Raw genomic sequence first — 12233 nt, 5'->3', positions numbered from 1 at the left:
GCATTTGGCATTGGTGATGCGCAGCGAGTGCGAAGCACTGAACCAGAGCCAAATTCAAAGTCAATATCAAAAGCAAGTGCAAAAACGAATGTAAAGCTAAATCGTTTCAGCAAGAGATGGCTCCACTGCACATGATAATTGTGTCGCACGTCGCAGGGGCGTGAATGAACAAAGTCACAACTGAATTAGTTTTACATAAAAACAAATGCACTCACACACACTCAGCCACACATACATACTCGTAGCTCGTCAGCTCAATTAGGTTTTAATGCGCAGATCTAATTGCTGCGCTTGCTGCAATTACGTCTGCCACTGCAAAGCCGCGCTCCATATAAGCGCCAGCCTCGACACAGATCGGCACCACTGGCTGAACGAATCGCAGCTGCCAACATGCGTCTCCATCTGCTCGTAGCCCTGGCCCTGACCCTTCTGGCCGTATTGGTAAGTGCAGTGGCGATCCACTAGCCAGCCATATTCATTGACTGCTTCGACTCGCCCACAGCAATCGGCCATGGCTCGAGTGGTGTCCTATCAGGATGTGGTGCAGCATCATCGCTCGAGCATGGCGGCCGGCTTAGCTGGCGTTCCGTCCGGACAGCCGCCGCAGCACGGTGGCCCCCCACCGCCGCCGCCACGCACCACCACAGCCGCCAGCTCGGGCTGAGCTTGGCGCTGACCCAAACAATTGACCCGGAGGACTACGAAAGCCACATATAAACAAAGCTAACTCTTTTATCCTCGCACTGTATTGTACATATGTCACACTCTAATAAATCGAATGTAGCGAAAAGCAAGCGAAACCGTGTTTCACATGTGATGCAGATTCAGAACTAAAGGATCTGGTTAAGAGATCCTGTATCAAGGTGATTGAAATTTAAGCTATGCCTTATTCAATTAAGCCTTATTGGCTGCTAATCTTTATGAGTTTGGAAAAGAGCTCTGAAATATACGCAAGAGAAACATTGCTAATAAATTAAATCAAATTTATAACAAATATTTGGCCAGTTGCTACTTGAATGAGCAACTTTTGGCTGTTTGTAAAGTTTTATTAGCATTAAAATCAACAGGTTTTGATATTGAGGAAATTTTGTTGGAGTATCTTTTTTTTCTGAATCAGAAACAGAAAGAGCAAAAACTAAAAATAAATTTAAAAAATATATAAATAAAATATTCAATTGAATCTAACATAATATTATATTTTTCATTTATATTATTATTAGTTTTAATTTTTTTAGAGTAAAGTTTGTTTTAAAAATCTTCATTTATTTGAGTACATTAAGAAATGCAAATTCCATAAGCCTTAAGCCGTAAGCCTTAAATCAAGAGCTGTTATTTGGATTTTATATAAAAATTGTTGTTTAATATTTATTTCTTATTTTAATCATTTAAATTAATTTGAATAATTTCTTTTTAAATAACTCAAATAATAAATAAATAATTCTTGTTCTTTAATTTTTCCTATAAAAATTAAAGCCGTTACGGTCCTTGATCAACACTTAATTTCATTAAACACAACATGTGGGTATATATTGATATATATTTTATATTTTTATAAACAAATTTCCTGGTTTTTGGGACATCGACAAATGGAAAACCTCAATGAATGTGAGCCCAAACTAAAATCAAAATCAATATCAATGCTAAGAAAAGTTTCTTTTTTTATCACAGAACAGAAATAAATTTTAAAATTTTTTATGAAAAAAAAAAAAAATTAAAAAAATATATTCAAAAAATAAAAAATGATAATAATTATAATAAAAAAAAATATATAAAATAAAAATTAAATTAAATAAAAATTGGAATAAAATATATACTCATAGCAAACTTTACTCTAAAACAAACATAAAATAAATGACTAAACCAATTCAGGCAGCCACAAATCCAAGTTTAATTTCATCACATAGTACAACTCGTATGCCCATTGATGTAATTTCGATTCACGTGAAATGGTTGCAATTAAAAGCTTCGTTTGTTCTTGTTTTTCATGAATGTAAAAAGCTGGTAACGCCCCAGGAGAAAACGATTGTAATTGCAAATAATAAATTGTGGGAGTTGTGCTGCTGCTCCGACACTGCCGAGCGAGATGCGAATCTAGAACCATTAAAAAAAATAAAATAAAATAAAAAAGCCACAGAAAACTATGCATACGAATGCATCTAAGGCTGAAGGCTGCCGGCTTGCGTGGCTGGGGAATTTACCGCAAATGACATCATTGAGCCCCATCTTGATAGTCCTAATGGCAGTTTGCAATAAATGGGCTTATCGTCACTTGCATTCACGACAATTTACGAGCGGAACTTGCGGCATTCAAAACTTAACAAAGCCCTCAAATCGGGAAAGATGAGAGATATGTATATGTGAGATGATTATGATATGAGTCATTATATATATGTATAGATAATATATTATATGTATTATGTATTCATAGATTTTGAATTGGCATATGATAAAATGAATTCAGCAAAAGCCTCGCCCAATGCATTCATTCACTATAATTCACAATGCTCATTGTGAACGTATTACTTATCTGGGCATCTGGCTATATCATATGAATGAAACTAAACGCAGCTGCAGCTGTCATAAAAACTTTAATATTTATATACACACACATATGCATACATACATACATATATATAAAGTTGGCAATAATTGTTGAATTCCGCAACGAAGACAACTATAAATCATCGTCGAGTCCCGAGTGCAGCCCACAGTTGTAGTTCGACAACAAGTTGAGTGGCTCTCCGTGGCTCAGTGGTGCAGCTAACATAGACAGATGCGCCGCTTATTCAACATATTTGGGCTGCTGCTCCTCCTCTCCCTCCTGGGGCGGTTGCATGCGGCACCTGTGGGCGAGCATGTCGATTATGCCGGCTGCATACGTGTGACGATCATTAAGCGGCCGTTGACCACGCCTACAACTACAACAACAACAACAACAGCGGCCGCTACAACTGCGCCCGCAGTGCCACCTGGCTAAAGCGAAAAGCTGACTCGGTGTGTGTGTGTTGTGTTGTTTTCTTTTTTTCTGTTTCTGTTTTCTGTTTGAAATAAAGTGAGCTCCAAGTGCTGAACAAAAATCGTTGCATACTTTTAAGCGGCAGCTATTAAACGAGTGTTTCAATTCCAATCGTTTCGCTAGTGCTGCCTACTCTCGCAGCCTGATATCTCTCAATCATTGTACATATAATAATGCCTGACTACACGAGCTTGCGTTGCATTCCGAAGTTTTGTGCCCACTCCAATCGCTGGGTCGACTTCAGAGTCGCTGATTTGAGCCGACTCCACTATTTGTATTACTACAGTGCCTGGCGCTGCTGCTGCTGCTGTTGCTGCTTCCCCAGGGCAATGTTAATTGGATGATGGCAAATGCAAAGGCAAAGGCGAACCGCACAATGCACAAACAAGCTGCCAAATATAATTAAATATTTTATCGCATAAAAGTGTAGGAAAAGTGCCAAAATGAAACGACAACAAGAAAATGAGCAGCCGGCATGCGTTGGCCTGACCACTTTGCATACTTGTGGGCGGTGCTGACAGGAGCAGGAGCAGGAGCAGGGGCAGGGGCAGGACCAGGGACAGGGGCAAAGGATTAAGAGAATGGCAGGGGAAGGGACTGGGCCGGAGAGGATGGTAGTCTCTGTGTAGCCTGGGCTCAGGTGGAGAGGCCGTTCTCCTAATATTGTTAGACCTGACATTGTTGTCGTTTTACGTAGTGTCTGTGTATGTGTGTGTGTGTGTGTGTGTGTGTGTGTGTGTGTGTGTGTGTGTGTGTGTGTGTGTGTGTTGCTTAACACATGTTCCACAAACAATACGCCCGCAGCTCAGTTGGCCCGTTTCGCCAACCTCTCGCCACCTGACCCCGAATACAAATTTCCATTGCCCCCAGTTGCATTTCTTTGGTCTTTAGGTTTTTCAGATGAAATCTTTTTTGGCCTGCAGTTGCGCCAACAACAACAACAACAACAGCAACAGCAACTACAAGGCTAACGTTCCATTGTTCGGACAGGGCCCGAGCAGAATATGTTTTTGTTTTTCTTTTTTTACTCTGTTTTTTCGACAATTTCCATATGAATTTTAATTATAATTTTTCTATGTTCATTTTCATGAAAACAATCAAAAATGACTTTTGTGCCGCAGCAACAGCAGCCGCCTCAACCGCCCCCAACCTGGTGTTTGGTTTGGCTTAGAATTGGCTGTGTGGGAGGCCGAGAGAGAGAGAGAGAGAAGGATTGAGGGTGACAAAGAGAACTAGAGTGAGCGCTTGGGTGGAGCTACTTGCAGACCCACTGCAAATTGTCACTGGCATTTATAGCCGGCAGGGCAGCCTAGTCAACAGCTGCATTAGTATGCGAGCATTTTGTTTGAAGTTGAAATTTGTTACTCTTCCAATGCGCTACAATGAAACGAGTCGCTCGATGGCCTTTAAAAGAGTAGAACCAAAAACACGAGTACCACAAATCAATGAGTAATATGAGGTGACGTGCACAACAAGAGTAATGTGGAGTATGAGTACAGTAAGAGTACAGCAGAAAGAGCCAGAGCAAGTAACGAGTAAAGAGTTGGATAAACAAAATAACGAGTGGAGCATGATTATGAGTAAGTAACGAGTAGAAATAGATACGCGAATAGAAGAAAGTAGCGAGTAAATTAAGGTAAGCTTATAAGAAGATAATAAATAGAAGACAGTTAGAAAAGTAGGAGCGGAACTAAATAACAAGTTGAACCTAAATTGAAACAGCTTCAATTAGAATCATCTCTATTGAAGTTAGATTGTCAAAGCTCGACAGAAGCTTTCTTAGCTCAATGCTCTCATGTGATGAGAGGATAAAGAGGAAAGAACGAGTTGAGTGTAAAAAGCGCAATGAATCATTTACAAAACTTACTTATCATATATATTTGTATTTAAACTTTATACGCAATTTAAACTATTTAAACAGAAATTCTCTCATCTTTAAAGTCCAACTATCTCCTCTTTAGAGTCCAACTATCACCAGTTCTTATAAATTATTCGTTTTATTTCGTTGTATTTAAATAAACTATGCAAGTTCTAATAAATTTATTAAATAAAATTAATTTATTATTTATTTATTCATTTATACATTTATTTATTTATTTTTTTTTTTTTTGACTTTGCATTTAGATATCATCAAGCTCAAATGATGCATTATTATTATTATTATTTTGATTATTTTATACTATATTGCATATAGATATCAACACTCCCAAGTTCCAGTGTTGCAAAACACAGGCAGCAGCTAATAAGCTTCTCCATTTCAACAAAAAAAAAAAAAGAACAAAATACAAGGCACAGAAATTATATGCCAACATAAAAAGTAACACAAAAGCAAACAGCGACATAAACAAGTTAACTGAGCAGCTTTTGTGCCTGTTGTTGTACCTGTTGTTGTTTCTATTGTTGCTGCTGCCGCTGCTGCTGCTGCTGCTGCTGCTGGTGTTGTTGCTGCTGCTGTTATTGGTGACGGCGTATGGCAGGCACGTTAGCGAGGCAGCTTCCGTTTCCGTCGTGGCCAAAAAACAATCCACCCATATGACAACTGCCGCTGTCACCGGGCTCTGCCACTGGATCTGGCCATGCATGCCAGAGCCGTAGCTTTGAATGCGCCGCAAGGTGGCGCACATGTGGCATGTCTGTTTTTGAGATTTGCACCTGGGCTGCCAGCCCACTGGCCGCAGGCCCTAGCCCAGTCCAGGCCCCCATCGCCCCATCGCCCCATCGCTCCCCGGCCCGGGTGTCCATAACGAACCGTTGTCATTATGCATTCTGATGACATTTTCGCCGCTGTCTTTTGTGCGAGCTTATTTTAGCAGCGGCTAATTAAGAGCCAGCCAACTAGCAATGGAAATTCTATACAGCATATTAGTGTGCCAGTTGAATTGAGCGGGCTGTCTGGGCTGGGTATACCCCCAAGCGACTAAACGGAAGACAGAGGATGCTTTTGTGTAACTCCATGCAGCCGGTAGATGGCAGCATGTTCAATCTCAGTTTACAGTGGAATAAGCTAACTACAAAAGTCCAAAGAGTGGATGTATATTATTGTGCTCATATAGATATAGATTAGTCGCACATATTCAATATATACTATATCAATTTACTGAAGATATTGATAGAAGTTCATAGTTTGAGAAAGGTTTTTTTTTTTTTTTTTTTTTTTGAAAATATATTTAATTTATATTTATTTGCCTGTTTTTTTATTTTTTTTTATTTTTTTATTTTTTTATTATTGGTCTTTTCTTAAGAGGGTCACGAAATGTTATATATACAACACGTCAGATATAACTAAACTCAGGAAAAATCGACTTGTTGACAGAAGTCTTGAGTTTTTATGAAGGAGTAGCTGCTGTTTATAGGTATAAGTATATGTATAGGGATAGGTATAGGTGTAGGTATATGTGGGTATAGGCATAGGTATAGGTATAGGTATAGGTATAGGTATAGGTATAGGTATAGGTATAGGTATAGGTATAGGTATAGGTATAGGTATAGGTATAGGTATAGGTATAGGTATAGGTATAGGTATATGTGGTATAGGTATAGGTATAGATATATAAACACCCTAACTTCATTCTCTTCTTTAAGAGTAAGTATCTCTCTCTCTCTATCTCTATCTCTATCTCTATCTCTATCTCTATCTCTATCTCTATCTCTATCTCTATCTCTATCTCTATCTCTATCTCTATCTCTATCTCTATCTCTATCTCTATCTCTATCTCTATCTCTATCTCTATCTCTATCTCTATCTCTATCTCTATCTCTATCTCTATCTCTATCTCTATCTCTATCTCTATCTCTATCTCTATCTCTATCTCTATCTCTATCTCTCTCTCTTTCGCTCTCTCTCTCATTACTATAGGTTTCAGTTGAGATTCTTCTCGAATGATCTCCTTCCATATAGTGTATGGTTAACTCTATAATTTGGCCGACTTCTATGCTGTGCTATAGTTTGTATAGATTTCGGCTGGCAGCTGTTTGTTGTTGTGCGGCTGAAAACTAATTTCGCAAACATTTGTCAGCTCATTAACAATTCAATTTGCTGCATAAACGACCTAAACATACAAATAAACAGACGAGCAGAGACAAAGACTTGGGGCGTGGCAGGGCCAAGGGGCTGCCGGTGGCTGCTAATAAGTAGTAGTAGACTTGCCAAACACACGCACGCCCACACACGCACACGCACACGCACACGCGTGGACATAAGCACATAAATAACAGTAAATATTCAATTAACAAACCCTTTGCCGTCCACAGCCCAAGCCCGAGTTATGAGCCACAATTTCAGTTGTATTTTTTACTTTATTTCCAGTTTTTTTTGTTTATTTGCTTAGTAGTTCGCTTTGATTTGGCAAAGGTTTAGGTGGAGGCTCAGATCCCGTTTCCAGTTCCAGTTGCTGTTCCAGTTCATCATCACTGCGGGCCTTTTTCTAATTACACAAAAAAGCAGCTGCTTTGAACCCGTTCGCAGGAGGCGGCACAAAGACCAAATAATTATGAATTGTATTTTATTTAATTTTAAATATTTACTAAGCTACCAAAGGAACATTTCGGCCGGCAGACCGCCTCACGCTGCCGTCTCCTGCACCGCCTTGAGCTTGGCCCGTTTCGCCAGCTTCTGCGGCGGCAGCTGCGTGCGCCGACTGCGACGTCGCTCCAGCCAGCGCCGCACGAACGGCGTCAGCAGGCGGGTGTCCAGGGCGTCGAGGTCCGTTTCGCGCAGCACCAGGCTCGTCACGAGCGCCACGACGATGGTCAGCAGTGCTCCGAAGAGCGTGAAGTACAGGTAGGAGATTCGATACAGATGGAAGGGTGCATCCGAGGCGGCGCTGCAAAGCGGGCTGATGGGTAAGTGAATGCGGAATGAAAGTGTTGCGTCTCACCTGATGGCGCCATCTAGCGGCAGGCTGCTGAACGCGCGCCGCTCGCCCGCAAAGGTGTAATTGCAGCCCAGCGTGGAGTAGGGCTTGCGCTGATAGACCAAGTCGCCCGTGACCAGATCGTGCTGTGCCTTAATGCACATCCAGGCCATGACCAGGAGCGAGCTGACGCCGCCGAGCAGGGCGCCCTTCGAGTTGACCCAGGGCAGCAGCACGCCGGAGGTGAAGATGCCCAACAGCGGCCCGTTGGCCACGGAGGTGAGCGTGATCGTCAGCTGGAGCACTGCGCCCAGCTTCTCCACGATGAAGACAAGGGCGACAAAGATCACGCCGAAGACGACGACGACGCTGCGCATGACAAACGCCGTCTGCGTCTCGGTCAGCGGCTCGTGCCGAAAGGTCTTCACGAAGTCCTCCAGCACGACGGCCGACAGTGAATTGAGGCCGGTGGAGAGCGAGGAGAGCGCCGCACTGAACACCCCAGCCACAAAGATGCCCGGCAGGCCCGGGTAGGTGCCGAGCGTCTCCATGACCAGCAGCGGCAGCAGCTGATCGTTGCGCTGCGCCAGCTTCGTCTCCAGCGGATCGCAGTCCGCATAGGTCGCATAGATGAGCAGGCCCGTGTAGCCGCAGATGGCCAGAAAGGCCAGCACGCCGCCTATGAACGTCCAGATGGCGATGCGCGCATCCCGCAGCGTCGGCAGCGACAGATACCGCTGAATCATATTCTGACTGATCGCGTTCGACTTCAGCCAATGGGCCACGCCCCCCAGCACCAGGGAGTAGAAGGTGTAACGCTCGCTGAGATCGAATGTGAAGTTGGGCGACTCGACGCGCGCTGTTTGCTTGGCGCGCTGCCAGACCACGCCCGGTCCCCCGATGTCCATGGTGCCCTTGATCAGCACCAGCGCCATGGCCCCAAACATGATCAGCGTCTGCACCACATCGGTCCACACGACGGCCTTCAGGCCGCCAATGCAGGTGTAGAAGATGCACACGACACACACGCAGGGCGTCACGATGTGGATGTTGACACCGGTTGCCTGGTTGAAGGCTATCGCCGGCACATAGATCACAATGGGCAGCCACAGGAGCTGCGAGATCATAGAGGTGTGGGAAGTTAGCAGGAGGCGATAGGAAGGGAATCATTGTACACTTACCGAGGCCATTATAAACATAATCGAGCCAAAGAGTCGCAGGCTGCGATTGTAGCGCTGCTCCAGGTACTACATAAAATAGATAAAAGCCCCAACACGCTTCAGTCTCAGCTTGATCAAATATGATTGCTAATCACTTACCTTGTAGGTGGATATCAGATTGAGCTCATGGAAAACTGGCAAGAATATGTAGAACATGCAGAGGCCCATTAGCACCAGGGAGCCCATGATGTACAGATACTGGGCACCGTACAGGTAAACCTCGGTGGGTGTGCCCAGCAGAGTGATGCCCGAAATAAAGCTGGCGAAAGAGAGACAGAGACGGCGCTATTAGACAAATTGACGAGAATCAACTTCGTAGACCCCTCGCTTTACCTTCAGTCGGGCTCGTTTCCGCCGACAGCCGAAAAAAAAAGACAGACTGAAAGAAAAACCTCTTTTGGGGAGATCAAAGAGCGTTTTATGCAATTTAATTAACAGCGACACTGTTCGCTGTCGCCAGCGACATACGGGCATAAGTCTCAGCTGTGTGGATGCTACAGTGGTTGCTCTTCCACGAGACATCTGAGAAAATATGACACAATTTGATTTGCTGCGTTGATACGCAGCGTGCACACAGTTCACACAGTTCACAGTTCCAGCTGTAACTAGCTATAAGTGGAACAATCTCTCAGTTCAGCTCAGCGCGAATCGAGCGCCATGGAGCCCATTGTAATAGTTACTAGTGTGATTAGCCTAACCTAGGAAAACGTATGTAGAAGAGAACTCAAGTCTGGCTTTGCCGAAATATTTTGTTAAGCTTTTTACTATTAGAGTATCCGAAGTGCATTGTAAGATAAGTGTATAAGTTTAATAAGTCATCAAATTTGGATTATTCAGCTTGAATTATACGATTTTTGACCAACTGACAGCTTGAACTTTTAATAGCTAGAAAGCCAATTCGAATCAAATATATGTATATTTATAACGATAATAAGAGGGAAAGAGGAAATAATTAATGATCTACAAGACATTCACTTCCAAAGATCATTGGACAACCCAATGAAAACTTAGTAGTTCTATTTTGTAAATCATTTTAAACTTTGAGCTTATAACTAAATTTTGTATTACGCCAAAGTTGATCTTCCGATCGTCCGATTAGTTTAAAAGATCTAGAAGTAATTCTCCTCCTCAGAATATATTTTACCGTTCAAAGAGAAATCTGGGAAAATCCGAAAAAAAATTTTTAACTCTTTACTCAAAACTTAATTTCAATTAAGCAAAAGTTATCCTTCGATCATTTGAATAGCTCAGGCGATATATGCAAAGCTCTGGCACAACATTTGCTCTTCAGGCGACCAGTGAACAAAGATCGAATAAAGGGAAATTTAGGAAGATCAGAAACATTTTGAGCTCTATACTAAATTTTGATTAAACAACAGTTGATCTTCCGATCATGTGCTTGAAAGTTCCTAGCAAAGAATTAGATCAACTTTAGGTCAGCTGGCTATCTGCGATCGAAGATTCCAATTCACAAAAAAGGAAATCAAGTAAAATGAGAGATTTTGTACTCACCTCGAGATAAGCGACATGGTGATGGGAAAGATTTTCATTTTCCTGCCGCCCACCAGGTAGGAGGCGGCGCTGCTGGCCGCCTCCTCGGCGCCGGTGGCCTTCAGCTGGCGGGACTCGCGGCGCAGCTGCAGGCAGAAGTGGATGCCGATGACGGCGCAGATGGCCAGCATGAGGCAGAAGACCACGTAGTCCGGCCAGCCGAAGCTCTGCAGGCTGATGCGCAGCTCGTCCACATGCATCTTGCGGCACAATAATCACAGCTACAATCAGATCGATCTCTAGCTATATCGATACAACTATCGAATCAGCTGTTGTTGTTGCACACACAGGAAAAAAAAAAGTGAAGAGGAACGAAACGCAACGAATTGAATCAAATGAAATGCCACCGCACAGCTAGACGCATGAAGAGTGACTGAGAGATCGCACATGCGGCACATCCCTGGATTGAGTCGGCTTGGTCTTCGGCTCCACTGGCACGGCTCAGCGTACAGGCGGGCAGCTCAAACTGTCTGTTAAATGCTCATGATTCTGATTCAGAATCTGATTCAGATTCCGATTTAGATTTGCTTTAACAGTCTCGGACTTCGGATGCCAGCTGCGAGCAGCGAACTCGTCGCGCTCGTTAATGTTGTTGAGGCAACTATTACTATAAATGATATAATGGCAATTCGTCTACTATTTTATGAATACCCTGTGCACGCAGTGTGCGCTAAGTGGATGTGTTGGTTGTGATAGGTTTCTAACCTCTATGTGAGTTATGTTTATATGCAATCTAGTTAAAAAAAAAAAAAACAAAACAAAAACTTGAAATGCTTAAGTAGTGTTAACAAACCCTAAGCGACCCAAAAACTCTTTTCATTTACAGGGTATTTGTTGGTTGATCAGCTCAAACTTTGCATTTATAGCTTGTGGCGAGAACAGCTGACACTTGAGGCTTATCTAATCACCCGCCCGTCCATTGTCTTCAGGTCGCAATTGGCCCCAACTCGGCATCAATTGCATCTCACGAGCGGAACCATAGATCATCCTCATCCTCAAAGGCTGGCAGACATTGTCTTTGGTTTTGGGTCGGTGTCTGAATGGATTGTGGGGTGCCAAATGTGTAGGAGTCGCTGGCGTAAACTAACTTGATTAGATTTAGCGCGCAAATTGAGCTCAGTAATTGGCGCGAGCTCGGCCAATGTGGGCCGACGCACGAGCGAGACGGAGCCACAGAATGTGCCAGATTTAGAATTCGTAATTTGCCAGTGAGACACTGATATAAATATACATATACATATACATAGATAGATACACATATGCAGTCATCTATATACTTTGTTTTAGTCGTTAGGTTTGGAGTCAATTTGACGAAATTGCCCTGGTTATTTTCAGATTAACTGCGATTTCAATCAAAGAATCTGCGGCAATCTCAGAACTTGACCTTATTGTAAACGATGCACACAAACTGCACTTGAGTAAGACAAATAAATTATTTTCAATTATTATTCGTTTTTTTTTATGAAAATTACTTTCTTGGGCAAAGAAAAAAAAAAATTATTTCCATTTTATGTAAAATTTTGGTTGCTGCAGGTCAGCTAAACTTTGGTCTAGCACCACCGAGAACTGAGCTCCGCCATCTGTACCCGTTTA

General features: G+C 42.7%; 2 protein-coding genes across 2 annotated transcripts; one reads left to right on the top strand and one right to left on the bottom strand.

Annotated features, from left to right (window-relative positions):
• The first annotated feature begins 2712 nt into the window (after positions 1 to 2712).
• LOC6584350 lies at positions 2713 to 3066 on the top strand. The gene has a single exon (XM_002009970.3). The coding sequence runs from the start codon at positions 2774 to 2776 to the stop codon at positions 2975 to 2977; it is 204 nt and encodes a 67-aa protein (XP_002010006.1). The 5' UTR covers positions 2713 to 2773; the 3' UTR covers positions 2978 to 3066.
• Positions 3067 to 7501: 4435 nt separating this feature from the next.
• LOC6584349 (sodium-coupled monocarboxylate transporter 1) lies at positions 7502 to 11070 on the bottom strand. Its single transcript, XM_032732387.2, has 5 exons — positions 10602 to 11070; positions 9189 to 9348; positions 9051 to 9116; positions 7894 to 8984; positions 7502 to 7839 (listed from the first exon to the last, which is right to left on the bottom strand). Exons 1-5 carry the CDS (start codon positions 10838 to 10840, stop codon positions 7578 to 7580), a joined length of 1818 nt encoding a protein of 605 aa, XP_032588278.2. The 5' UTR covers positions 10841 to 11070; the 3' UTR covers positions 7502 to 7577.
• Positions 11071 to 12233: the final 1163 nt, after the last annotated feature.

This window comes from Drosophila mojavensis, unplaced genomic scaffold (genome assembly GCF_018153725.1).
Source record: "Drosophila mojavensis isolate 15081-1352.22 unplaced genomic scaffold, ASM1815372v1 contig_136, whole genome shotgun sequence".
Classification (NCBI taxonomy): domain Eukaryota; kingdom Metazoa; phylum Arthropoda; class Insecta; order Diptera; family Drosophilidae; genus Drosophila; species Drosophila mojavensis.
The sequence above is the reverse complement of the archived record's forward strand: the minus strand, read 5'-3'. Positions and strand labels throughout refer to the sequence as shown.

Coding starts and splice junctions, on each gene's coding strand:
- LOC6584350 (XM_002009970.3), top strand. CDS start 2,774: ATGCGCCGCTTATTCAACATATTTGGGCTGCTGCTCCTCCTCTCCCTC.
- LOC6584349 (XM_032732387.2), bottom strand. CDS start 10,840: ATGCATGTGGACGAGCTGCGCATCAGCCTGCAGAGCTTCGGCTGGCCG. Junction 9,349..10,601: donor ACCATGTCGCTTATCTCGAG/GTGAGTACAAAA, acceptor CTCTTTCGCCAG/CTTTATTTCGGGCATCACTC. Junction 8,985..9,050: donor TTATGTTTATAATGGCCTCG/GTAAGTGTACAA, acceptor ATGATCTCGCAG/CTCCTGTGGCTGCCCATTGT.